The 25,777-nt window shown below is 39.9% G+C and overlaps 1 protein-coding gene across 1 annotated transcript in view; it reads left to right on the forward strand.

The window, feature by feature from the left end:
* Positions 1–4,314: 4,314 nt before the first annotated feature.
* Positions 4,315–25,777, forward strand: part of LOC104041765 (macrophage mannose receptor 1) — a 33,896-nt gene continuing 12,433 nt past the window's right edge. The window contains exons 1-21 of the mRNA XM_064444730.1: positions 4,315–4,494; positions 6,214–6,612; positions 7,858–8,031; positions 9,551–9,715; positions 10,047–10,163; positions 11,088–11,231; positions 12,609–12,791; positions 12,974–13,128; positions 14,015–14,128; positions 14,854–14,969; positions 15,779–15,927; positions 16,353–16,552; positions 16,944–17,065; positions 17,813–17,900; positions 18,609–18,753; positions 19,223–19,258; positions 19,347–19,516; positions 20,356–20,423; positions 22,094–22,194; positions 23,386–23,528; positions 25,057–25,171. Of these exons, the coding sequence (XP_064300800.1) occupies positions 4,437–4,494; positions 6,214–6,612; positions 7,858–8,031; positions 9,551–9,715; positions 10,047–10,163; positions 11,088–11,231; positions 12,609–12,791; positions 12,974–13,128; positions 14,015–14,128; positions 14,854–14,969; positions 15,779–15,927; positions 16,353–16,552; positions 16,944–17,065; positions 17,813–17,900; positions 18,609–18,753; positions 19,223–19,258; positions 19,347–19,516; positions 20,356–20,423; positions 22,094–22,194; positions 23,386–23,528; positions 25,057–25,171 (2,962 nt within the window). The 5' untranslated portion in view covers positions 4,315–4,436. The remainder of the gene's footprint in view (positions 4,495–6,213; positions 6,613–7,857; positions 8,032–9,550; positions 9,716–10,046; positions 10,164–11,087; positions 11,232–12,608; positions 12,792–12,973; positions 13,129–14,014; positions 14,129–14,853; positions 14,970–15,778; positions 15,928–16,352; positions 16,553–16,943; positions 17,066–17,812; positions 17,901–18,608; positions 18,754–19,222; positions 19,259–19,346; positions 19,517–20,355; positions 20,424–22,093; positions 22,195–23,385; positions 23,529–25,056; positions 25,172–25,777) is intronic.

Here is a 25,777-nt window from a genome sequence, read left to right on the forward strand (position 1 = left end):
CAAGAAATAGGTGCAGTCTCTACCCAAAAGCATTTCAGTCCTGTTCTGGGGCCCCGCACAATCTTAAGGCAGTATCCACGCACCCAGTGCTTCTGCCAGATAACATTTCATCATATGCATCTATGCAAATACATGATTGGAAAGAAAATAAAGATTGAGGCGATGTCTCATTTCTGGTGCTTTACTGTACTTACCAGATACGTCTCTACAGCTAAAGAGTGTCAGGGAGAGAACCCAGCTCCCGGAGCTTGGATAGTCCTGAACATATTTACCCGTTCATACTGCCTGACATCCAGCATCATCTTTGAGTTGAGAATTAAAAATGCCGTGGTAGTTGATAGCTGGCAGTAGGTGTAGCTGCTTCTGTGAAATGCTGTGTCTGTTCTGTTCTCCTGCCCAAGTGGGTGCAGAATAAATAGAGGAGGTTCCAAATCAGAAGCTCTACTCTGAAGGTGGATCTACTCATTTTAGAAAGAGTTGAGTGAGAAAGACTTGAAAGATTTTCAAAAGAGGGGGAAATTCAAGCCGCATGGTTTCCTGTCCCTCCTATTGCAATACAATGGAATTGAAGGAAATGTCCCATTAAAAAGAGCAAACATGGAAGTAGTGGCATTTACAGCACAGGAAATCATTGCAGTTCCATGTAGTACGCTGAAGATGAGCACTGATGCTTTATACACAAACTCTGATAGGAATTTTTAAATTGAATGTAGAGAAACGATCAACCTCGAACACTTTGAAGGATGTCTAACTAATATAAGAGTAAATGGAAGGCTTTTACCTAGGGACTTGTAATTCTGAAAAATAGGATTTCTTGGTTTTTTGTTTTGGCGGGGTTTTTTATTTGTTTGGGTTTGATTCTTTGGGTTTTTTTGTTTTGTCTTGGTTTTCTGTTCTTTTTATCCCCCCTTCCCCCCCCCCCCCCCCAAGCTAGTACCTTTCAGTGATGGCAACTCATTTATTAGACTATCTGAATAGAGTCCCATCCCAGGTTTCTAACATCATCATTCCTTTGGTCATACTTGTGACAAAACTGATCATACAATATCAAGAAAAAATGAGAGCGTAGTTTCCAAACTGGTGTTTTCTTTCCACACCCTCGTGTTATTTCCATCTTCCCTCGACTGAGTTGTCATGCAATGGTTTCCCCAAACACCATTTGGTGATCTGGCATTATGTCCTCTTTTCCTGCTGCTGAGCTGCAACGGTCCTGACAAGTGACTGACTACATAAAAGAAGTTTTGAAGACTGGGCTGGGGAAATGATCCATGTAGCTCGATTTGACTGAAAAAAAGCAGTGTGTCTTCCTGGGAATGATTCATAAGCATATGGATGTGATATAATTTGTTACTTACTCTGCTCTGATCCATCACCAATTCCTTCAGCCATTGTCTACTACCGGCTGCCAGTCCTGCTGGGAATGGCCAGTTGCCTTAGAACTGCCCTGTTGCTCTTGTGATCTCTTAGTTTGTCTCCTGAGCCGATGCCACTACTTAGGGGAGGTTTCAGGCTGTATGTTGTATAAATATACATTCACAGAGGAATTGGGATTTTGCTTTTCTGAAATATTCTTGCTGTAAAACCAAGGAAAATAATTCCTCGATAAACAAGATGAAACATAAGTAATGGGTAGAAAAGCAAAGGGAATTTTTAACTGATCACTAATAATTCATATCCATAATCCTCTGATTCTGCCAAGATTTTTTATGTTTGATCTTGGGGGTTTAGATAAAAGAAAGAAAAAAAAAGTTGATTACCTAACATGAAAATATAGTGTGAAAGTGCCTTATGTTGCTCTTTCAGTATGTTTTGAGCCTGTCTGGAGAAACGGAAAGGTTCTTCACTTTCTGGGTCTTTTTTAGGCTAGAATGTTTACAGCATCTTTCTTATTTATTAAAAAAAGTGTTTTCAGTTGGAAAATGTGATTGTGCTATATGTGGGGATTCTGGGTTCAAATCTTTTACCAAATTATAGCAGGCCAAATGATCACAGAATTCCTTTCAGATTTTAATACAGTGTTTTTTGAAAATGAATTCTTTAACTTCTGTAGGGAAGCATCTGGTTGAACCTGGAGGGACTCACCCATCCGTTTCTGTGGGCAGCTGAGGAATGACTTAATGGCAATATTTGATAGCGTGTAAAGGTTTGCCTCTTTGCACATTGCTACGTTTCTTGATACCCTTGTGCTTAATTTTCATTTCCCCTTTCCTCCAGAAGAGTTCAGACTTCAGAGAAAAGGTGGTGAATCTGCACACTGTGAGTGTAACTTCCTGCCTGCGAGCAGAGATTGCCAAAGGAACAATGCTGACTCAACACAAAAACCAGCAGCCTTTCTTCCTTGCCACTTCTAACATTTCAGGCTGTGCCTTGGCAAGTGGAAGATGCTGGAGTGCATCTTTGCAATCTTCTGATTTTCTTTCCCACTTTGTGGGCTGTGATGGGGACTGCTCAGACAAACGTACAAACACTGAGGTGAAGCTGACCTTACTATGCTTTACTCTTTTTTGGCCTCTCTCAGCAGATCATCGCTAACAGTCCTTCACCAAACACTGATCTTTCTTCAGAACGGAGCTAGTTTCGTTCTCCCTGTTGTGATTGTAGTTGTTGCCTCCCAGTAGCTTTGGAAATGCTGAGATGTTGTACAGAGCAGAACCACAAGGCATTACATTTCTCCTGCCTAAATAATAAATAAAAATATTTCTTCCATCTGCACATCTGGAGTTCCTGAACAAGGAAGCAAGGGAAGTTGGAAAGTTGAGGTTGCAGCGTCGAGCATTCCCGTGTTGGTGAGTACTGGAATCTACGCCAGACTCAGTGCAGCCATCTTTGCATAAGCATCAGAATTCACTGACCACCTGCCACCATCTCTATTCCCCCACTTCTCTCAGGTCTCAGTGCCACTCTCAGGCTCCCATTCTTTCCATGTTTTTGGTCTAGCTGCACCCACCGGCCTTCAGGTCACACTGTTTTCTCTCACTGTTGTTATTCTTTCTCTGCTCTAATTCCTTGTGTACCTTTTTAGACCCAGTGAGTCATCCATCTGCATCTGAGTCAGAACAATAGAAGCAGGTTCCCACATGTTCATGTAGGTGTCTAGGGTTTTCATTGCCCAGCAACAATTTTCAGGGAAAGACTTGCTGCAAATACAGCATTGGGGAAGTTATCCCAAACCAGCCTCTCCTGAAGATATGGACACTGGGATTTTTCAAAGGCCATATGCAAAAAAGGATGTAAACATTCCCTGGGAGTGTGTTTTCTCTTCCCTACCCACTACATATTTCTAATTCTTTCACCTATCATAAAGGAGAGAGGTTTTTCAAAGTATAAATCAGAATTCTGTCAGAACATCTTCAGGGGGTGCAAACTTTCACAGAGTAGCGGGATCTCATCTCTAGCAATAACTGAAAATCCACCATTTGCCAGTTACAGGTTATCTTCTTCCTAGAATTGTGTGGTTTCTTTTCATAATTCTTCAGTTGTTGCTGTCACCTTTGACGTTCATACATCACATACAACAGTTCATACATTGCTCCTGCATATAGTCAGGAATGGAGCAAAAGGAGGGACAGGTGCCTCCTGAAGAACACAGGTCCTCTTTTCTACAGCTTTTCTCTTTTCTGTGGAACTGCAGACGTGGGGAATCATAGAATCATTAAGGTTGAAAAGACCTCTAGGATCAAGTCCAACCATCAACCCAACACCACCATGTCTCCTAAACAATGCCCTGAAGTGCCATGTCTACATGTCTTTTAAATACCTGCAGGTATGGTGACTCCACCACCTCTCTGGGCAGCCTGTTCCAGTGCCTGACCACTCTTTCAGTAAAGACATTTTTCCTACTATCCCATCTAAACCTCCCCTGACCAGCTTGAAGCAGTTTCCTCTCATTCTGTCGCTAGTAACTTGGGAGAAGAGACAAAATTCTCTGATTCCAAGGTCCTAGTTACTTGTTTTGCATGGTGTTGCAGCCCATTTTTCACAGTACTGCATTGTACTCTGGTGTTTTTAATCATTTATTGATAATTTATTTATCTTACCCTTCTTTTTTACCTTTTTGCCTATTTCTGGTAAAGAGACATTCACATCACCTTCTTCATAAAAATAATGATCCTGAATTGTAAGGTGTGTTTCAAAAAATCCTCACTGAAATGTTATCTCTTAGATCTGATATTTCCATGCAAGATAATGCTTTTATACAGTAGAAAAACTAGCTCAGAAAGCAAAGTTTATTCATTAATGTATTATTTCAAAATTACTCATGTGACATGATACAGTTCCTTATTTGCAGCTCAGAACTTCCTTGTATCTGTGGGGTCTTAAAACTTGAAAAGGACTTGTTAATCCCGTTCAGTGTAGAAGGGTTTTCTTGAAAGGCACAGCTTTGGTCTTCAGCATCAATTTGATGTGGAGAGGAGAAGGGAGTGAAACATTTGGCCATGGATGTCTACCTGCTGCTGATTTTTCTCTTTTCCTTTACATCTCTTCAAACATCTGGTAAGTCTTTGTCCTCTGCTGAGTATAGAGGTTTGCAAGTTCTTTTTGTGCTTTCCTGACGTCCTCCTTGGTCAACAGTGAGTTTAGAGCTGGTCACAGCGTGTAATTTGAAACAGTTTTACTCAATTCTTAGGTATGGTGGTATGTGTTTAGGCATTCTGGTTCCTTAACCCAGTTTTCAAGGTGGTGTATGAGTGAAAGAAATGCACCAGCAGATGTGGGCATAACCTAGACGGTGCTGATTCTTGAAAATGTGCCATTTGAATGCAGACAAAAGCTGATTTGAAATTACTGTGTTGGAGATTAGAACAGCTTAGATGTACAGGGCAGTGTCCTCTCAGCATGCACAGAGCCACTGGCTGATGTGTGCTTTGAGTTTCCTAGACAGCTCATATAGACTATGGCATACTGATCATTGCATATTGGAATCCTGTTTCTAAGCTGACAGCTTTAGAAAGGGCCGTAAAAGCTTCTGTCTGTTAGATTTCAGACACTCCTACTGCTGAGAGGAAAACAAATGACGCTGTGTCTGCAGCTCTTTCCTGCAGGAAGGTCCCAGCTAGAGAACTGCAGGAGTCCCGTGCTATCCCTTGAATGGCAGCAGGGACTAGCCAACGCTGAACTAACCCACTACAGGACGATTTCTTATGTGCGTGTTTTTGCGTGAGATCAAGCTGGCTCTAACCCATCCTCTGCTACTTTCTTGAGGATCACTGCAGCAGGAGAGCTGTGCCAGGGGAAATGCCATCTGGCTTGTTCAGGTCTGAAGCCTTTCAGAGAAACACCACCGAGGCTGTTCGACCACTCCCTGACAGCTCTGGGATGCGGGGTGTTATGAAGCCCCATTTAACTATTCCATCCCTGGCAAGAAACCTTGGTTGGCAGTAAAGCCCAATGGCACAGCAGAACGAGTTGGATGATGTTGCTGTTGCTTAAAGGGGAGCTAAGGGATGCAAGGTGAGCTGCAAAAATGGTCAAGGTTTGGAGCAGGCTGAAGTTGTGCCCCTTTTCTGAAGCCGAGGTTGAAGAAACAAAACCCTGTCATGCAGTGTCTCACATTTCTTTTTGCAAGTGTAGCTATTAATGGCACTTAGGATACTTACTTAGCTTAACTGTGCTCAGAACCAAAGTGATGATGCTGCAAGTTGTGGCTTCCCTCCTGAGACACTCACAAGTTGAACTCTGTGAAGAAACAACTTTTTTCACAGTTGCTGAAGATTTCCAAAATAATTAATCAAAAATGAAAAATACCCCACTTGCTAGATGAGATGAAAACCACAATGTCATTCTGGGCCAAATATAAAAATGGTTGAATCTTGAGTATGTAAACCATTTTTAATAGCTCTAAAGCAAAAAGTCATTTTACTTGCAAAATCAAAGCCTGTTTAATATGCGGTGTGGCGGTAGAACTTTGAAGAACTCATGAAATTTAATAAAGGTCATTTCTGAATGGCATTTTGAGAACAGTGTGCTTTAGGGAGGGATCTGAAGAAGAGCAATTGCTCTTGAAAGAGCTATATTTTCAGCTTCTGTGTTGCTTGCATCTTAAGAACATTTTGATGAATATCCTTTATACTGATGATTAACCTCCCTTGATTTCTTTCTCTATGGACTCTATATACTCAATTTTTTGTTGTAGCAGACTGTCAACAGCAAGTAACTGACTTATCTCCTACAAAATCTCTCCTCAGATGTTTAAATTCTCATTTTATTTTATAGGTAGTGGAATATTTTCCATCTATAATGAAGATAGCAAGCTCTGCGCCCAAGCTCAAAACTCTAGCTCGGTTATAACTACCACTTGTGATGAGCACAATGAGTTTCAAAAGTTCAGGTGGGCCTCTGCCACGCAGCTGCTGAGCGTGGCGCTCAAGCTGTGCCTGGGAGTGCTCACCAAGGACGACGAGGCTGCCATCACATTGGAATCCTGTAATAGGACGAATGAGCTCCAGTGGTGGGAATGTAGAAATGAGATGCTTTCAACCCATGGCAAGGATCTATTTTTCAACTATGGCAAAGGGAAAGGGAAGAAAATCAGGTTGTCCAAAGGATCGGACAAAGGGAGCAGGTGGAAAATCCATGGAACCACAGATAGCGTGTGCTCCCAGCGCTATGAGGGTGAGTACTGAAAATTAATCTCTATTTCTTGGTAACTTGGCTGCCTCTGTTTACAAAGCATTCCACCACCTGTTTGTCATGCAGCAACCCTTTTCTTACAGTGATATCAGTAGCAGAGCTGACTACAAGTAGGGAGCAGAAATGTAAGGCAAATACAACTGTACACATTTCTGCATAACTTAGAAAGCGCAATTCTGTCAAATGATAGAATAAAATGACAAAGGCCTATGATGTAATCATAAGGGAGAATGGGAATTCTCTTTGTTTAGCAACAGTGGGAGGAAATCTATGACTGTTTCAAAATATGTCTGATCAATTTGTAGAAGTGTTAATTGTGCTATACTTAAAAATTTATTGTTGCTATCACTTGGTTTGACTATGTACTATCTCTAAGAAGTTAATCTCTAGTTACCATAGATATGATCCTCTTTTAACAGTGTTTACCTGGTGTTTCCCAGGCCCACCAAGAACAAAAAGTAGGAAAAAACCAAAGGAAAAACAGTGCTTTAATGGTTTGAGATGCGATAAGGCCTACCACCCTGACAAAGCAACACTGGAGAGTCAGATCTCCTTTTCCTGCATTATTATCCCTCTTGGGCTATGTAGAGTGGGCATCCAGGCTCAAATGTTCAACCTCAAACTCCTTGCTACTGTGACATTGGTAGGGTGGGAAGTTAAATAACAAGGGATGAAATTTTTGCTGTGTCCTACAACTGTTGGAGCTGGAATGAAGTTTGTAATAATTTTGTTCAGATAGCAGCAAATTAGACTGCACAGAGATGGGAGGATCACTTACTAGCAGAGTCACTTGTAAATTTAAGATACAACTTCCTCTTATGAAGACTAATAAAATATTCTGATAGCCCCTTTTCAAGCCTCTTCTACCATACAGGGAAAAAAAAAAGATCCTAAATATCATCCGAGCACAGAAGTTTGTGATGAATGGGAGGAGCTGAGTCATGACTGCTTGTGACACAGTAGTCCATATAGCAATAAAAAGAAAAAAATTAGACAGAAATTAGCCAAGGGCCAAATAAAGGTTGTTTGAGAGACTTAATCCCGAATATCTTGCCGTAGTCATATCTAATTGGCCCAACATCCTTGGAAGGCTTTGTAGTAATGAAATACTGATGTGTGGGGCTCTTGCACAGCTCAACTGTGTCCATGGAGAGCGGCCTATGAGCAGACATTGTGGTGATCATTTGGTACTAGCTGACTGCTATTGCTCTGTGTTTCTTTCCGTAGATATCTATACACTGGGAGGAAATGCCTTTGGTGCACCTTGTGTGTTCCCTTTTAAGCTCAATGGTAAATGGTATGCTGAGTGCATCCCTCGGAGTGAGGATGCAGGCTCTCTCTGGTGTGCAACTTCTTCAGATTTTGACAAAGACCAAGTTTTCGGAAATTGTCCTCTGAAAGGTAATTTATTTATAAAGATTTCAGGAAAGGCATTAAGAAAAAGTTTCACCTACTCTCATGGTCAAAATGTCCTTGGGATGTGGAAGTAACATTGGACAGTGAGCTGGATTCTGGCTAGCCTAGTTCACTGGCTAGCCTAGTTCACTAGTTCATATCACCTGAGCATGGTAGATATGGGGAGTATTGTGAGGGTGGTGACTAGGACTGATGGAAAAAGGAAGAGAAAACCTCTAAGACTATCTGAGAAGAAAGTCAGGGCAAATGAAAGACAGAAAGAAGTGTAGTGGATAAGGCAGCTGAGATATAGGGAAGCAGGAAACAGTGGTGTATTATAGGATAGTGCAGAGAATAGGAGGACTGGAGCAAATGGAAGAGTGCAGGACACAGGCAGCCACCTTCACCTGCCTTCAGTACTCCAGTGCTCCTTACACCCACAAATCACCCAACACAGCTTTCCAGTAACCCCAGCACAAATGCCCTACCCCTTCACCCCTGCTTCACATCTGATTGGAAATGATCATTTCTGTCATGTTGGGAGGTCTGGGAGAGCATAAGAGGGGTCCCAAGGTAAGAAATGGATGTGGAGACCAAGATTATCTGTGCAGTAAATAGGGAAATGTGTGTGTACAGGTAGAATACATCAGTGAGTTGTTTAATGTGGACTGAATTGTGAGAGAAGTAGATGAGTTATATAAATGTTGTGGTTCAGCCTCAGTCAGCAACTAAACACCACGCAGCCACTCGCTCACTCCCCCCGTCCCTGTGGGACGGGGGAGAGAATTGGAAGAGCAAAAGCACAAAAAACCCCCAAACTTGTAGGTTGAGATAAGAACAGTTTAATAATTACAATAATAATAATAATAATTATAATAATTACAATAATGATAATATAATAAAATGAAAAAGGAAAAATCCATGGAAACACAAACGATATAACCGCTCACCACCTGCCGACCGACGCTGCCCCTCCCCAAGCCGCGATTGCTGCCTCCCCCCCCGGCCAGCCCCTCCCAGGTAACATACTGGGCATGACGTTACATGATATGGAATATCCCTTCGGTCAGTTTGAATCCGCTCTCTTGGCTGTGCCCCCTCCCCTCCTGGCTTCTTGTGCCCCCAGCAGAGCATGGGAAGCTGGAAAAGGCCTTGACTGGTACAAGCGCTACCCAGCCACAGCCCAAACATCTGTGTGTTATCTCAACATTGTTTTCATACTAAGTCCGAAGCACAGCACTGTGCCAGCTGCAGTGAAGAAAATTAACTCTATCCCAGCTAAAATCATGACAATAAATAAAAAAGAACAGGGTGAATGTAGAAAAATCAGGTTTGTAAGGAGAAAGAATTCCTTATGTTATTAGTGTATTATTAGTATTGAATGGACAAAGTATATATCTGGGGCAAACTGTGTGTAAAAACTTAGCAAATTATAGTTACATAGTTTTAGTCTGCAATGAAGATTTAATTTTCTGTGTTAGCAAGTATGAATGTCTTGTCAAGTTGCTGTCATCATGTTTTATAGACACCATCCACAATGACCTTTGGAAAACAAATCCTGTGACAGAAACTCACTATCAGATAAACTCAGAGTCCCTTTTGACATGGCACCAAGCAAGAAAAAGCTGCCAGCAACAGAATGCGGAATTATTAAGTGTCACAGACCTTCATGAACAAATGTATTTATTAGGTAAAGTAAAAAAAAAACCAAACCCACAAAAACCAACCCAACAAAATTAATGCATATGGTTAAAACATATGTCAGCTCCAAGAGTTTTAACATGGTTACTTCCATTTACCTTGTGAAAATATGTCTTAGTGACATTCTTAAAAAAGTTTCTCACTTTCTCACAAAAAAAATATGTATTAGAGTAGTGGAAAAAATCTAACCTATATTAAAGAAAAAATCTATGACATTTTTTCTTTTCCATTCTTCAAAATTTTATTTCAAGTTTTATTGAATAACTTACAAAATCAGAGGCATTTAATAACCTGACTGTTCATTTCTTTTGGCCGTTTAGGGCTCACTAGTGACCTGGGTGTCAATGCAAAGCTCTGGAGTGGTCTTTTCAGTGCACTTGACAGTGGCTGGCAGTGGATTGGGGGAAGTCCTTTCAGATACCTAAACTGGGCTCCAGGTAAATGCACTTTTCTGAAATGATGATCAGCGTCTGGGCCAAAATTCTTTTCTCTTCCCCAAATTCCTGTTACCTAACTCTTTAGGTTTCATTTTCACAGATTACAGAGGATTATGGGAAACGTAGAATACTACAGTGGTAGGGATCACATCAGAGATGGATCACCATTAATTCTGAATTTCGCAGAAAAAGCAGAGAACTCACCTAAGAAAACAGTTAAAAACAAATATCTATAGCTCATACTATATTTTTTTCATCCACAATTTTCTCATCAGGTATATTATTCAAACTAAACAAGAAACTAATGAGAAATCATATAAAGAGAATGTAAAGAAAAGAGAAAAAAAAAACGGAAGAGAAACATTGCATAAGAAATATTTTCAGTTGTTCTTCTCAGTTACTGCTTATGACATTTATCTGATGAACATTACCTTAGTAAATTTCCACTCTTTTCTTAGGATCTAAGTCACAGTCTCTCATGCTGCCATATTATGTATTTTCATAATAGCTGTTGTGACTTACAGGGAAATCCAAATGGCGAGCACTCCTGTGGAACTAAATATGCATTTCAAGTCCAGTGTTGAACAGTAAAGGATGCTGAGTGTTTGCAATACTACCGCCCTGTAAGGAATTTATATAAAAGCTTTATTTGTATAAAGCTTTTTTTCTGTATGCTGCAGTACTTCAAATACACGGAATTTCTTCTTAAGCAGTGCATGGGAGAAGAGCAAGTCTCATGTCTGAGACGTCGGCACTCTTGGCCATCCCAGTGGTGCCCTCATCACCTTTCTTGGGAATTATTACTCTAAAGAATGATACACCAGTGGCTTTGCAGCTGCAAAAGCTGCATTCCCTCCTGTCATGAGGTGAAAATTTTCAGTGTTAACAGAGGGCTTCTCTGTATGTTGTGTCTGTTTCCTAAAGGAAATCCCTCTGTGGAATCTGGAAAAATATGTGGGACCTTCCAAGGTAGGAATGGCAAATGGGAAAACCAGGCGTGTGATAGGAAACTGGGATATATCTGCCAAAAGAGAAACTCCTCCTCAGATTCCTCCACTATTGTCTCAGGTAAGTTGCTCAAAAAATAAGGCTATTTTTGCAGTGAGTGAGAAATACTTGGAGGATACCATATATGAAATGACAGTATGTTTTCGAAACAAAAGGGTTACACTTGTTGACCTGGGTCAAACACTGAGAAGACTTTAGTTTTCTGGCTCATATTAAAGATGATGTCTAGATGTTGTTTGTCACTTTGAAAAGATGCCAGGGTACTAAGGAAGACAGGATTATGTGTTTAGTTGTGTTATCCAGACCACAAAATACCAATGAATATCTTATGCTCTGAAAAATACACTGAAGATGTGTTCTGCAGAAAGATGTGAGCCAGGGTTCAAGTTTCCCCTGCTCTCTCTGACCCTTTTTGCTCTATTCCGAATGGAAGAATTCAGAATATGGGGCTGGCACCTTTTCCCAGCTGAGTTCCCCTCCCACCTGAGGCAAACCAGGTCTTTTCTACGTGAAGAAAATGGTGTGCAGTTACTTCACTTGGGAATTCCCAGCATGCTACTAGCTCTACAGTAACTCCCTCAACTAGATAAATACTAGTATATAAAATTATTCTCTGGCTCGGGGATGAATGGCACATCATAGCTGGCATCCTGTACATTCTGGCTGCATCCAGACAGCTTACTGGGAGTGGTGTCTGGCCCATGCTAACCTCCAAACCATGCCTGGATATTGCCTAGGGGAATGCAAATTCGCACAGGTCAAACCCATGTCCAGGGAGCATTGAACAGTGTGTTTGATCACACGCCAATACTGGGCACACATCCTGCCCTCTTCAGTTTACTTTATAGGTGAAGACCATGTGAAACTTCAAAGCAGTGGAAGATGGTTGGCCACACTAAATTCACACCAAGAAATAGCTGCTGAACAAAGTGTGTGGCATTTCTGTGCAGCTGGGACTTCTGACATGTGTGGTATAACATAAGTGTGTCTGGGCTCTCTGATATATGATTTGGGCTGTGAAGGAGCTCCAACTTGCTCCTGAGCATCTCATGTTTCCAGAGAAAAAATATACAAAAATCTCCAAAATTCATCAAGATAAAGTCCCTGTGTAGGAAAAGAGACCCTATTCTGTAAAACATGGCTGTACACAGAGCCTCACTGCGGGGGATTTAGTATGGAGCCGTGCCCTGCAAGTCTGCATATTGAATTACTTAGTATTTATTTAATTCTGTAAAAGAGTTTTTTGATGCCTCCCAGAAAATTTGGGATGGAAAAATCTGTTTTATATTATTTGTGGTCCTCAGACTTTTGCTTCTCCCCTCTGCCAGTATGTGCTCTAATATTTCCACCTCATGTCAGTACAGGTAGTATCATTTTTGATTAAAAGAAAGCACTGAACAGGACTGCTTAATAATTGTGTGAAATAATTTTTTTTAGGTGACTTAAAGCCTTTTAAGTGCCCCAGGGAATGGGTGCCCTATGCAGGACATTGCTATAGAATTTACAGAACTCCCAAAATATGGAAAGAAGCCCAGTCTTCCTGTAGAAAAGAAGATGGAGAGCTGGCGAGTATTCATAATATCGAGGAATACAGTTTTGCAGTGTCTCAGCTTGGGTACAGTGAGTATTCCTGCAGGTCACTTTTTTATCTGGAATTATACAGTTGCTATTATTCATTTAATCATTGTAACCATGATCTCAAATGTTTTTTAAAAAGTCTTTCTTCAGTCAAAAGTGGGTGTGAGATGTGATTGTTTCATTTTAAGACATAGCTATACCTACAATTGCCTTTGTTTTCCCAGAGCCAGATGATGAGCTGTGGATTGGTCTAAATGACTTCAGGGTTCAAATGTATTTTGAATGGAGTGATGGGACACCTGTGACTTATACCAAGTGGCGCCATGGAGAGCCATCCCACACACAGAATAAGGCAGACTGTGTCGTTATGAAGGGAGAGGTAAAAATCACTCTCACACTTTCATACTTTCTTATGTCCTTTGTGCCCCTCAAAAGGAAAACATCTATGACCAAAAAAAAACAAAAAAAAAGAAAGAAACAAAAAAAAAAAGAAAAAAGGGACAGGGGTTTTAAAGTTTTTTTTATGAACTTGGTTTAATTCAGCATATCTTAGCATGGAGGGAGACTGGAGATCAGATCGAGGAAGGTGTATGGAGTCACAGAAGCGGTGTGCTGTGCTGAGTCTTGGTCTGTTCTGTAACAGTTACAACAAATCTGGCTGAAATTGTTTGAAACAACACATCATCCACAATCACCATGACTGATCCTGGCTGCATAGTATGATTCTTAGAGTGGGGACTTTCTTAAAACACCTAAAATATACATTTATTAGAGCTACTTTGGAGGCTCGTATTACTAGAGGCACAAAAAATTAGGTACAAAAAATTGTATCTTGTTTTATACTCAGCATAAAATGACATATCATAACACTATGGAGAAAGACTTAAACAGTATATTTTTCATATTTATGTTTAGTTTATCTAGCATTTCCTTGCTATTGTCGTCTGGTTACATGCACATGATAAATACTATACTGGTGAGAATACAGTGGAACAGTGTATCTCCTTCCTACTCTCATCAGCCACTGAACCTTTAATACGTGTAACCCTCATTCTCACACCTCTGACAAAATGTGGCCCTCACTGTCTTTATTGTGTTCCCTATTTGGGAGTTTTGGAGAAAACATCAGGACAAGGAAAAGAGCCAAAACAGCCTCGGCCATATGAAGGGAGAAGGGTTGTCTCTGAGGATGGTGAACATGCCTGTTCGATCTGGATTGTCTCTAGATTTCACTTTTCTCTGTTGTTTCTTCTTACCATGCTCAGGATGGATCCTGGGCTGACAGCGCTTGTGAAACAAAACTCGGTTATGTCTGTAAAAGGAAACCTTTGGCAGAAGAATCAGGGGAAGCAGAGGTTACTTACCCAGGCTGCCAGAAAGTAAGTATAAAACAAAAGCAGCAGAAGGTCATTGCATCTTACTTCCACTGCTATGATGGTGAGTACCACAGAAGTCAATTATTCTGACTGTTCTTGGTGGACCCCTCGCAAACTTAATTTGTATGTATGGATACTTCTCGGACTAATTGGGATTTTTAAATTTATTTAACCAAAATGTAGATTGACTTGTTTTTTCCCTTCCCTTACATGCACACTTCAATCATCTCTCTCCTAGTGCAGAACTGGTCACTTCACCCATAAAGGCTGCTCTCTGCAGAGCATGTCAGTATTTTTTCATGCTGTAACTCACTGGTCTTGGGTTACACGCACCCTTCCTAGTTCAATCAATCCAGCACAGGAGGCAGGAACATTTGAGCTGACTGTTTTGCAGATTTTTTGTAGCTTCTTGCAACGGCTACACTTACACAATGAGAAAGCAGAGCAGGATTTACACAAGCGGCTGCAAAGTGGCTGTGAGCATGCTTGCCAGATCCAAGTCATAACCACGGCTCACTGCTCACGAAGACCCCTTGTGTGTCCTTTGACAAGGAGCAAGACATAGAGTTGTGGTTACAAAAGCTATGTTGGGTCATTCTCTTCGTTTCTTCTTATGCCTTCTGAAAAGAATTTTGACTTGGGTTGTGGTATTAACTTGGCTTTTGGAAGTGTACTGTGCTGCGCAATCTGACAGCCCCTCCGTGCATCTCTGCTGTTGACACTGACAGGGCTGGATGAAGCACGGCTTCTACTGCTACTCCGTGGGGCAGTTGCCAGCAAAGTTTTCAGATGCAAAACAAATCTGTGAAGAAAACAAAAGTCACCTGGCTAGCGTGACAGACAGGTATGGAAACATAATTCTTGTCCTTTCATATGTGCAACCAGGTTGGAAGGGCCAAACAGAAATCTTTTCCTACTTTGCAGTTTTTCATAGGGTCTCATGTGACTCTTTGCTGGAAAATTTGTGGTAGAACTGAAGAAGTATTACAACATACATCAGGGTCTTGTATTTTGGCTGATTTCAGCTTTTCACGGCATCAGTCATCAATACAGACATTTAAGTCATTGCTACTACACACCTACACACTATTGTTGAACCCAGGAATTCAAAAATTGAGTCAACCCCAAATAGCTCTGAATTGCCAGATTGTTTTAAAACTTAGAAGTAAATGGGTAAACATGGAACTATTTATTTCTTCTGGATTTGAGCTTCTCAACCTTTTCTTTGCAATAGGCAGGTCTGGAAACTTACCCTTTTTAGAATAAAAGTAGATTTTTTCCCCAGTGAAACAAGATTTAAAGATCTAGACCTTATCATAAAGCTTAGTAAAACACTGTAGCACTTATTTATACAGAATGAGTAACATACATGCATTAACACAAACATTGTTTGGCTTGTGTTGTTCATTGTGCAGTACAAAAGGAGAATAGAATCACTCTAAATTCTAAACATGATTTACATTACCAAAATATAAGACAAAAATTAATTTATAACACAATGAGAACTATAAAAGTAAGACCATTACCCTTGCTTCTATCCATACTTATCTTTTCCCACATCACCTTTACCAGATTTGCTACAATGAACTGTTTGAAGAGATGAACAAACTACAATAAAATGTGATACATCAGTTTGGTACTTATTCTTCACAGATATGAACAAGCTTTTTTGACTTCTGTAATTGGATTCAATCCAGCAAAGTACTTCTGGATTGGTCTCTCAGATGTGGAGGAGCAGGGGACGTTCAGGTGGGCCAGCGGGGACATGATCACCTTCACCCACTGGAATGCAGGAATGCCTGGTATGTGCCACAGGGGCTACTGACTTTCTACTCTGGGGGCCTGAGAAATGAGGGTTTAGAAGCTAAATAGTAATTTTGAAACTTTGCTGGCATAAAGTGGCAAAAACGACATTGCAACTTTCTGGCCATGCTAAAGGGATTAAACCTGAGATCATGGTAGCTCCTTCCAGTAGACCACCTGGGAGCACATGTCTCTGTTGGTATAATTCACTCTTTTCTGTTTGATGGTTTTGGTAGGTGATCCGTTGTGTAACATAAAAAGAACTTGATAAAAATTATTTATGATTTAATTGAAAAGCATGTGAGCTACTGTGAGATATTGGCATCCAAACACAGTGGGGATGTTACATTTAATTAAGCAGCATATGCTTTGACAAGATGCAGGTATTTATCAATAAGGTTTAAAAATTTTATGTTTTATGAAGGAAGGGAGTCAGGCTGCGTGGCCATGATAACAGGAACTTCAGCTGGATTATGGGATGTTTTGAACTGTGAAGAAACAAACATGTTTCTCTGCAAGCAGCTGGTGGAGGGAGTGACCCCCCCGCCTCCTCCAACAACGACCCCTCTCCCATCATGCCCAGAGGGATGGCAATCTATTCCTCAGAGCAGCTTCTGCTTCAAAGTAGGTGTTTAACTTCTGAATGCAAATGCTTGTCATTTCAAATAAGAATATGTTTCGTGTATTCATGGAAGGTGGATTTCACCCTGCCTACCTCACAGGTAGTCTGCGGTAACACGTCTCCACCCATCCCCAGGTGGCGTGTTGGGGAAGTGCTGGGAAGTGCTCTGTGTAGGTTGAAGTGAAGTTTGGAGTCACAGGGTCTCTGAGATGATAGCAAAAGCAAAGTTACAATAATCAAGCTTGATAAATGACCACAGACTTATAACTGCACAATTAAATAATAAGTGATAAAATTAGAGACCAGGAGACCAGAAGAAAGATAGAGTCCCAGAATGCAGTTTCTAAATGTCTGTAATACCCAGCACAGTATTTAATTGTCCACTTTTTATAGATTTTTCAGGGAGGAAGGGAGAAAATGCAAACTTGGTTTGGTGCAAGAGATTTTTGCAGAGCCATTGGAGGAGATCTGGCATGTATCCACAGTGAAGAAGAACAAAACCTAATAGCTAACTTGTAAGTATCCGCACAGTCCACCGTTTGTGGAAAAAAACCCCAAACATTTGAAAAACCTTTCTGAAAGACATAAAGGATTTCTGGTGATCAGTTTCTGCTTGCAAAGATGGTGTATATTCTTGCAAAGTGGCAGAAGGAAATGGGTTGAAACAGGTGAGCATAAGGATTTCTTGGCAGGCCTCTGGGAAGGTGGTGCTGTGCGTTGAAGTAGCCTGAACATATAAAAAAATGAAAGGACCATCAAAATTGGTTTAAACTGAGTTTAGTTCAAAGGGATAAAACTGATCTTTTTAGCTCATTTGGAGTTGATCAGTAGATGAAATACTCTTGATTAAAGGAATAGTTTGTGCTGCTTTCTTTCCTTGGTTAAGGGGAAAAATTGGGAGGCTAAGGAAAGCCTGACCTATTGACGGGGTTATATAAATGTTTAAATCAAGCCTATGAGTACAGACAGGTCTGAATTTGGATGTATAAGCCACTTGGTCAAACCAAGACCTTAAAATATATTTTAACTCAGTATTGGTGGACTCATGACATCTGTGATCCTTCCCATGAAGCTCTGTGTTTCACTGCTTCCTGCCACATGCAGTGCCAAGGCGTTTTTCCCCACATGGCAATTGAATGATTACTTTATATGACTGTCTCTAATGATACTTAAGCATGAGAACACTGAGAATAATGTAATGATAGATATTCTCCTTCTCTATTTCACACCATGTCTTATTGTCTATATTTGTAATCATTCAGAAAGAGGGATTATCTTCACTTATCTTACTGGATGGGTTTAAGTGCCTTGGACTCTGACAGCGGATTTATATGGAGTGATGGCTCACCAGTGAGTAAATAATGTCTTGTTCCAGCTTTTTGTCTAATTCTCCATGTATATCTTGGCAGACAGCTCTCACAACTCCTCCTATACAAGCTGCAAGTGACTTTAAGTGTTTACTATGCGATTCCACTCTAGGAATTAGTTTGTCTTTTGAGAGTTCATAGTTATAGATAAGAGTATGACATTCAGAGTGATGAAATAACACCAAAGGTGATGGAATATCTCTCCTGATCTAAGCAAATCTGGTTCTGCTAATCTCTATATTCCCATTTGTCATTTACTGTTAGAAATAATTTTGTATGTCTACAGAAGCTAGGCTTTGTTGCCCTCGCCTTCTTAAGTAGACAAGGTCTGCAAGGCCTAAATCCATATGGTAGCACTGATGGATTGTCTCAGGTTGAAACATCAGAGCAGGATAACCAACCTGGGGGTCAGAGGAAGGTACTTAGACACTTCTTTATAAAGCTTGTTTAAGAGAACTTAATCTCTCCTGATAACAAAGAGGGCAACAACTTCTTGACTTACTATCATGGCTTATAAATACACAGGCAAATCATTATGCTATGCAAGGGTCATATCCTTCTCCTTACAAGGTCTGGCACCAAAGTGCAAGATGGACCATGAAATCAAATGAAGTACATTCTTCTTTAACAGGGTAAGACAATTGTTTCACTTTAAAAGGAAAACAGTAACAAAGCTGTATTTCTACTATAGGTAAATTATGAAAAATGGGCAAGCGGAGAACCAAACAATTATGATGGAAATGAAAAATGTGGCGTGTTTAATGGTTACAATAATATGAACTGGAATGATTTATTTTGTGAACATATGCAGGACTATGTTTGCCAGATAAAAAAAGGTAGGATTACTTTCTTCTTCGAGCAACTTTTAGAGACAGATAAGAACATCCTTTCCTGGTCAGATCACACTATCTGCATGTATTAGAGCCAGCTGTGCCATCAAGCACAGTGACGCATTTAATACATTCTAACTGAAATAAAAGCAGTTGAAAACTATTAATTCACCCATGAGAGACGTGTAAATTTGGGATGTATATGCAGAATGTTGACTAAGTGAAATCCAGCAGCCTAAAGTTGCGCATGGTTTCCGTAAACTTAACTTGTGATCAGCTCTAACACAGTATTTTGCTGAGTGTAACACCCTTTTTTCAAATATTCTGAGAAACTCTGTGACAAAAATAAGCATAGTAAGTAGGCTTTAAGATTGATTTTATTGCTTGGAATTAAAATGCTAACAACTGTATAAATATATGTAATCAAGAGATGTTTGAGAAATATATTATACTCGGATGTTGATTTACATTGCAGGAGCATCACTGAAGCCAGAGCCTACTTCCACATTCAGTAAGTCTTGTACTTCCAGTAACAGAAATAAGTTATCATATAATGGTGTTACTTTCTATTACAGATTGCTTAATGTTTTACCTTGCAGATTATGAATATATTGTTACTGAAGATGACTGGATAATATATAATCACAAGGAATACTACTTCAGCAAGGAACCAATGCCTATGGAAAAAGCCAGGGACTTTTGCAAGAAGAATGGTGGTGATCTTGCCGTTGTTGAGAGTGAAAGTGAAAAAAATTTTCTTTGGAAATATGTAAGAAACATGTTTTACTTCAAAATGCACCATTTTGTCCTACACTGAGGCCCCCTTTTCAGCTGGTTTGTGAAATATTAGAAAGTGGTCTCCATCATAAAAAAAAAAAAATCAGTGCCTTCTTATCTACTTAAGAGCTTTACCTTAATCGTTATTTTGATAAACTGCTACATGTAGACAAATCCTCAGCTTCTTTTCAAGAACACTCTCAGGGTGCAACTTTCAAAAACCTTGCTCTGTTTAGCTGAAAGCCGTAGTTACTGAGTATGTTTTGTTTTCCAACTCATTCTCTTCACGGAATTCAAGGAAAGATTTTTCTCTTTTTTTGTCAAAACAGATTTCAGATTTTCAGTAAAAGGTTTAAGCCAGAATATTTCCTAATAGGAAGAAAATAACCTGATGATAATATACTCTTTTGGAAATAGTTTCTTACTGTTAAAAACAAATATGGTTCCATCCGTTCCTGCACATGACTAAGTACTAAATCCCATGGTTTACTTGTAGCCTTTTGGCAAATTCTCACTATGCTTTCCTAAAACTCCTAAAAATATTGCTTTATTTTATAGCCTGCTTAAGAGGTCATTCTTACCTTCTTAACCTAGCTTTTTGCTCCATTTCTTTTTCATCCCATTCTGCCTTTTTTTTCCTTTTAATTTAAATACTGGAAATTGGAGGAAAATTTTTAAGTTGAGGCACATAATCCCAGCAACATGCAACATGCACATTGCATGCTATGCAATTGTACAACTGAAACTAAAGTGGTTTTTGAGAGGTTGCTTATTTTATTTTAAATCTGTTTTCTTACATCTCATTAAAATTCTTAATTTTTTGTGTTTTAGACTTTCTATAAAGACTGGGGAAATAACTTTTATATTGGCTTAAGTGTGAGCCTTGACAAGACATTCCGGTAAGTAAAAACAAATTAAGTTTGTCAGAGTCATCATGTGAATATTTGGCACAGCTGTCTGTAAGAGACTGTTGAAGTTCAATGACTGGCAAAAACTCTCTACACCCTCGTCTTGACATAGTTTTAAAATACAATTCCACTCCTCAGGAGAGGGTGTCGCACATAATATTTGCATTATTGACTTCCCCTTCTTTTGGTTATATACTTTGCTTTTGTATTGTAAGGCTGAGATGTTCACTCACACTCAGTGCATTGTCATCCCCTTTTCCTTGTCAGATGAAATAAAATTGGTTGGAGGTCTCTGGATGTTCCAGGTGGTACTTACAGACATTACTGAATATGCAAATGATCAAAGAAAAACAACCCTCAAACCTGCACTGAGAGGCATCATGGTGGTTTTTAGAGGTGAAATATCAATGGTGGAGAGCCCTTGTCTGGAAGGTAATTTCCAGATGGTTGTACTGTCACAGCCCAGGGCAGAACAGCTTCAGGCTACATGGGGTCATTACTCTTCTACAAATGTCTTCGGAATCAAAGTGCCCTGGGAATGTCCTAAACCTTCTCTGGAGCCTTAGATGAGTTACAGACATATTTCTTCTGTGGCACTCTGCTCCCCTCCCCAGCCCCACCCCCTGCCTCTTTTTCTAGTGCCTTCTCCTGGAATTTGAAGCTTGGTCAGATGATTCTCAGCTTCTTAATTTCAATCTTTCCGCTGTTGCCTCAGGATGTCATTCTTGGCCACAAGCCACAGAGACTGGAAAGTCTCATCTCCTGGAGCTCCTGCTTTCTACATCATATGCACTGCTCAGAAAACACTGTTGTTTGTCCAGTTCTCCCTTGCTCCCTCACTAGTTTCATCCTCCTCCCTGTTGGATCATGGTGCCACTATTTGTCTTTATAGTATTCCTCCCAGTTTGTTATGTACTGTTTTTTCCTATTTAGCTTAGGAAGTATTGCAAGTGGGAGCAGCTAGGCATGCTTGTTGAATTCCTTATTTGTAGTTTACTTGCAAAAGCACATATACAGTTGCTTAGTCTCCAAAACACTAAATTGTCCCGGAGCTGATGTTGTCTGAAGGCTCTGTCTTGGCAGATTCCCCACTTGCCTCTCCTCCTACCAGCACACTGGGGCTTTTTCAGTTTTTTCTTGGCTACTTTTTGGGAACAAATTTGTGAATCACCAAACCAGGAAACATTGTTGCACAACTAAAAGTAATAGCTGTATAATATTAAAGATTTCCTTTGTCTAACAAAATGGTTCCCTGTGATCCCCAGTAGGTGGTTCAAGGCTCTCTCTTACCCTACAACATCTTACATTATTGCTTTTGGACCCAGGAAATTACTAAACTAGGCTCAGATTTCTGTTTCTGTGCTCCAGGGAAAGCCAGGTCCAGTGCTACACTGGTGTGTTTGCTGTAGGCTATCAATGCTCAGAGACCAAGAAAGGCTGGGACCAGCAGTTGAGATGATTAGTTCAGACCTGGTCCAGGTCAACAGAGCAGGCAGTTGACTTAAAGATATTTTTTACTAATTTCAGGTGGAAGGTGTTGTTTTTCTTTTACCAGAGACGTGTTTGTAAGCTAGGATATAGGAGACTCTAAGATGTCCTTTACAAAGAAATATTAACTAATTCAACTGGGAATTATTATTCCCCCAAATGACTTGTTTCAGATGGATGGATGGAAGTACAGTGAACTATGTTGCCTGGGCTCCAAATGAACCCAATTTTGCAAATAATGATGAAAACTGTGTGGTCATGTATACTCAAACAGGTGGGTGCTGTAACAACATTCAGTCTGCACAGTGTGGCATAGGCTTGGGAGGGCTGTGTGTACAAGGGTGGGTAAGTTATAATACTGAGCAGGCTGGTGTTTGACAAAGCAGGAAAATAAATAATTTTGTCTTCTTCCATTTATGCACTTCTAAAAAATTCAACTCTACGTAGCTAGCACATTGGATTATACCTGCAATTTGATTCCTAGCTTTGTGAGAAAATTTGAATGTGAACAAATCAGTTAAGTATCAGACCATCCGCAGATAGAGTCAATATTGTTTTTCCTCTATCCTCTGTCTGTTTTATGATGACCTCATGAGGACATCATCTGCCTGTTATCACTTGTGCGGTTCCTAAAAATAGAGGGCTTGGGCATGGCTTTGATTCTCACTAAACAATGATATGCACTATTTTAATTAAAATAAATACAAATAACCTTTAATACAGAGAGTTGGAATTAACTGTGCTTACACTAGCCAAGCACTTAGTCTCCTTTGGAGGAGTTAATCTCTTCTACTTTAAATATTTTTAGTCTCAAAATCTATAGCTGAGGTAATCTCCCAGGCTCTATTAGAGGTCAATGGAAGGAAGTGAACACTTTCGGGGGGTAAATACTATGTCCTCTTTTGGAGAGCTTCTTGAAGATAAGATGAATTATGTCCTTAACTTGACTGAATTATGATGACAATACCTCCATTAAACATACCTTGTAACTGTCTGCCACTGATGAAATAAATGTCATTTCCTTATTCGTTCCTGATCTGTAAATGTTAATGTTGTGTTCTTGCATCACACTCCTATAGGGAGAAAAGATAGCCAGAAGGCTATACAACTCAGGTAGTACGGTAACAAGGACCAACTACTTTATGTAGGCAGAGTGATCCTAGAGATCTTACAGATCTTAGAGAGGTGAATCAAACATTTGAACTAAAACTCCCCTTGGCAAAGCTATGGATTTTCAATATTGTCATATTTCTGTTCTCAGACAAAATATTCGTATACTGAATTTTGATGGAGACCTGAATATTTTTAAGGAACGGACATAAAAAATACTCATTATTTCTGGGGGAGATAAATACAAACATGGATACCAGTTCTACTGCCTGCAATAGATTTGCTTTAGGAAGGGACACTCTTTATCCCAGTCTCAGTTGCATTTAGGTTTTCTTTTATTCTAATTTACTTTCAGGTACATGGAATGATCTCAACTGTGGCAGTGTTGAGTTATTCATCTGTGAGAGGCTTAACAATACTGTTCGTCCAACTGTTGCTCCCACTTCACCACCACCAAAGGGCGGGTGTCCAGAAGACTGGCTCCTCTTTGATAACAAGGTGCAGTATGAAATGTCGGTATATTGTATTCTAAGAAGAGCAGAATGACAACCATCTTTGGTTCAGTTTTTCAGTTATCACAAAATATGTTCTGACTGTGTATATTTAAAGACTCTAAAAATACAATTCCTGAAATAGAAATTGTAGCCTCTACTGTATCACAGCAGTTGTAAGAGAGGTCATGAGACATACAAGAAGAAAGCTTTGTCTTGTATTTTTGCTAGTGTATAGTATTGCCAAGGATGGCTGAGCAACTTTACTTCTGTGGAGCTGTTGTATGTTCTCATTTACTGTGCTGAGCTTATTTGGCTGTCACAGGTTGCCTGGACACTTATTCATCCCTTGCCTTCCATGTACTGGCTGTTAAGCCACTAAGGCACCTTCTCTTGAGCAAATTTATTGGCTGTTTTATATAGCCAAATACCTGTATGGTTTTTATGTAATTCAGTTATAAGCTTCACCACACTTTATTATGTAAGATAGCTCTCAGCCTTCTCAAAAGACAAAATTTCAGGATAAGAGTGTATGTATTTAAATTCCATAGATAGTCATCAATGAAGCTATAAAATCTATAAAACAGCAGTGTACACTGTTGAGAACATATCTAACAATGGAGATGATCCTTGCTAACATTGCCTCATCTGGCTCCATCTCCCCTTCTTTTGGCTAAGCGAAAATATTATTTCAGTTTGATAGAGCTCCTTTGTTTGAGACATTCTGGCTGCTGTCTCCTTTTTCCTTCCCTCTTTCAGCCCCGGGGAAAAGAGTCACAAACTCAGAGCTTGTTGCCTTTCATGGTGCTCCCTCAAGCTAAAATGTCTCTCTCTTCCTTACCTCCTGGAAAAGGAGTTTCCAGAGGTTCAACCCTTAACTCCTCTCTGAGTGTTTAGACATCACTTCTGACTGTCATGGAGCTACCTCCCTTTTGCCCAACTTTTTCCCCAGATTGCCTGTTTAGCTTTTCGGTTGCATGCTTTAATCAGCACATTTAGGTTGCTTGATTCTGGCAAAGCTGTCTAATGACATCTTGGTTAGATCTCATAGATCATATTACAAGAAATGGTAAATTAATGGTTTTCTTTGTAATGTCAGAATCATTCTCTTTCTGTGATTATCCTGTGAGAACGAAACCTGGTACGACAAACTGGGCAACAGAAGCAGAGATGTTTAGCTTCAGTGACATGTCTTATTCTGGTTTGTTTTCTGAGGTCTTCTTAGGCATTCCTCCCACAAAGTCACACCTCAGAAGTGTGCTCAGAAGCTTTAACATAATTTCTACTGAAACCATTAGACTGACAAATTCCTTCTTCTAAGTGTAGGCTAAAACGTCAGGGTTTATGCTAGTTTTCTAGTACGGGTCTTTTCTTTCATAAAGACCTAAAGACAAGCTAGAAAGGACTGTAAAATCAGTTAAATCTCCCTTTTTGATTAAAATATCCAACTTACCTTGTTTGTTACAAACAGAGATGCTTTTACTGGAAATTAAAATGCCATTCAGTTACCAATTTGGCTCACTTCTCTTTTTCAGTGTTTCAAAGTATTTGGCCTTAATGAAAATGATACATTGACATGGCATGCTGCGCGGAACAATTGTATTAGTTTTGGAGGAAACCTGGCTACTATATCAAAAAAGGAAACGCAAGGTAAAAAGTCCTAATGTTTTGATACTGGGCGAGACATCAAGTAATTCCTGATAAACAGATTAAAACAGGTGTTACAGCTTCTGCAATATATGCTATTATTTATGCCATATTAATATCAAGTTAAGTTGAATGAGAAATTACACATTTTAAAAAATGCTTGTGTAAGTTTTAGTATCTTGATTAACTTTTGAAATCATAACTCTGGGGCTAATATAGGACGTAAAACAGAATTCATACTTTTCAAATATTAAGTTTCTGTATTAGGGGCTTGTGATATAATAAAATGTCCATATTTTCATTTTTTAAGTGTACATGTAAAAATAGCACATAAAGGGAGTAACACCCAAAACAAATCGCTGTGCACCTAGCTGCTGAGCCAAACGCTGTGGGTGTGAGTGGAGGATGCATCCTCAGAGAGCAGAAGACTCCAGTGCTGGAGTACGAACTTCCCCCTGCTCCCCTTGCTCTGCTGGACCTCAGCCTGTTGGTCTTGCTGCTTAGCATGTTGCAGGTTTTTTAGTGAGGCCTTATGTTTGCTCAGGAAATGTAATGGTCCTGAGGGCTGTACATGGACCATGTCCTAGCTCACTCCATCAGTGCTTGTGG

Source organism: Phalacrocorax carbo, chromosome 2 (genome assembly GCF_963921805.1).
Source record: "Phalacrocorax carbo chromosome 2, bPhaCar2.1, whole genome shotgun sequence".
Taxonomy (NCBI): Eukaryota; Metazoa; Chordata; class Aves; order Suliformes; family Phalacrocoracidae; genus Phalacrocorax; species Phalacrocorax carbo.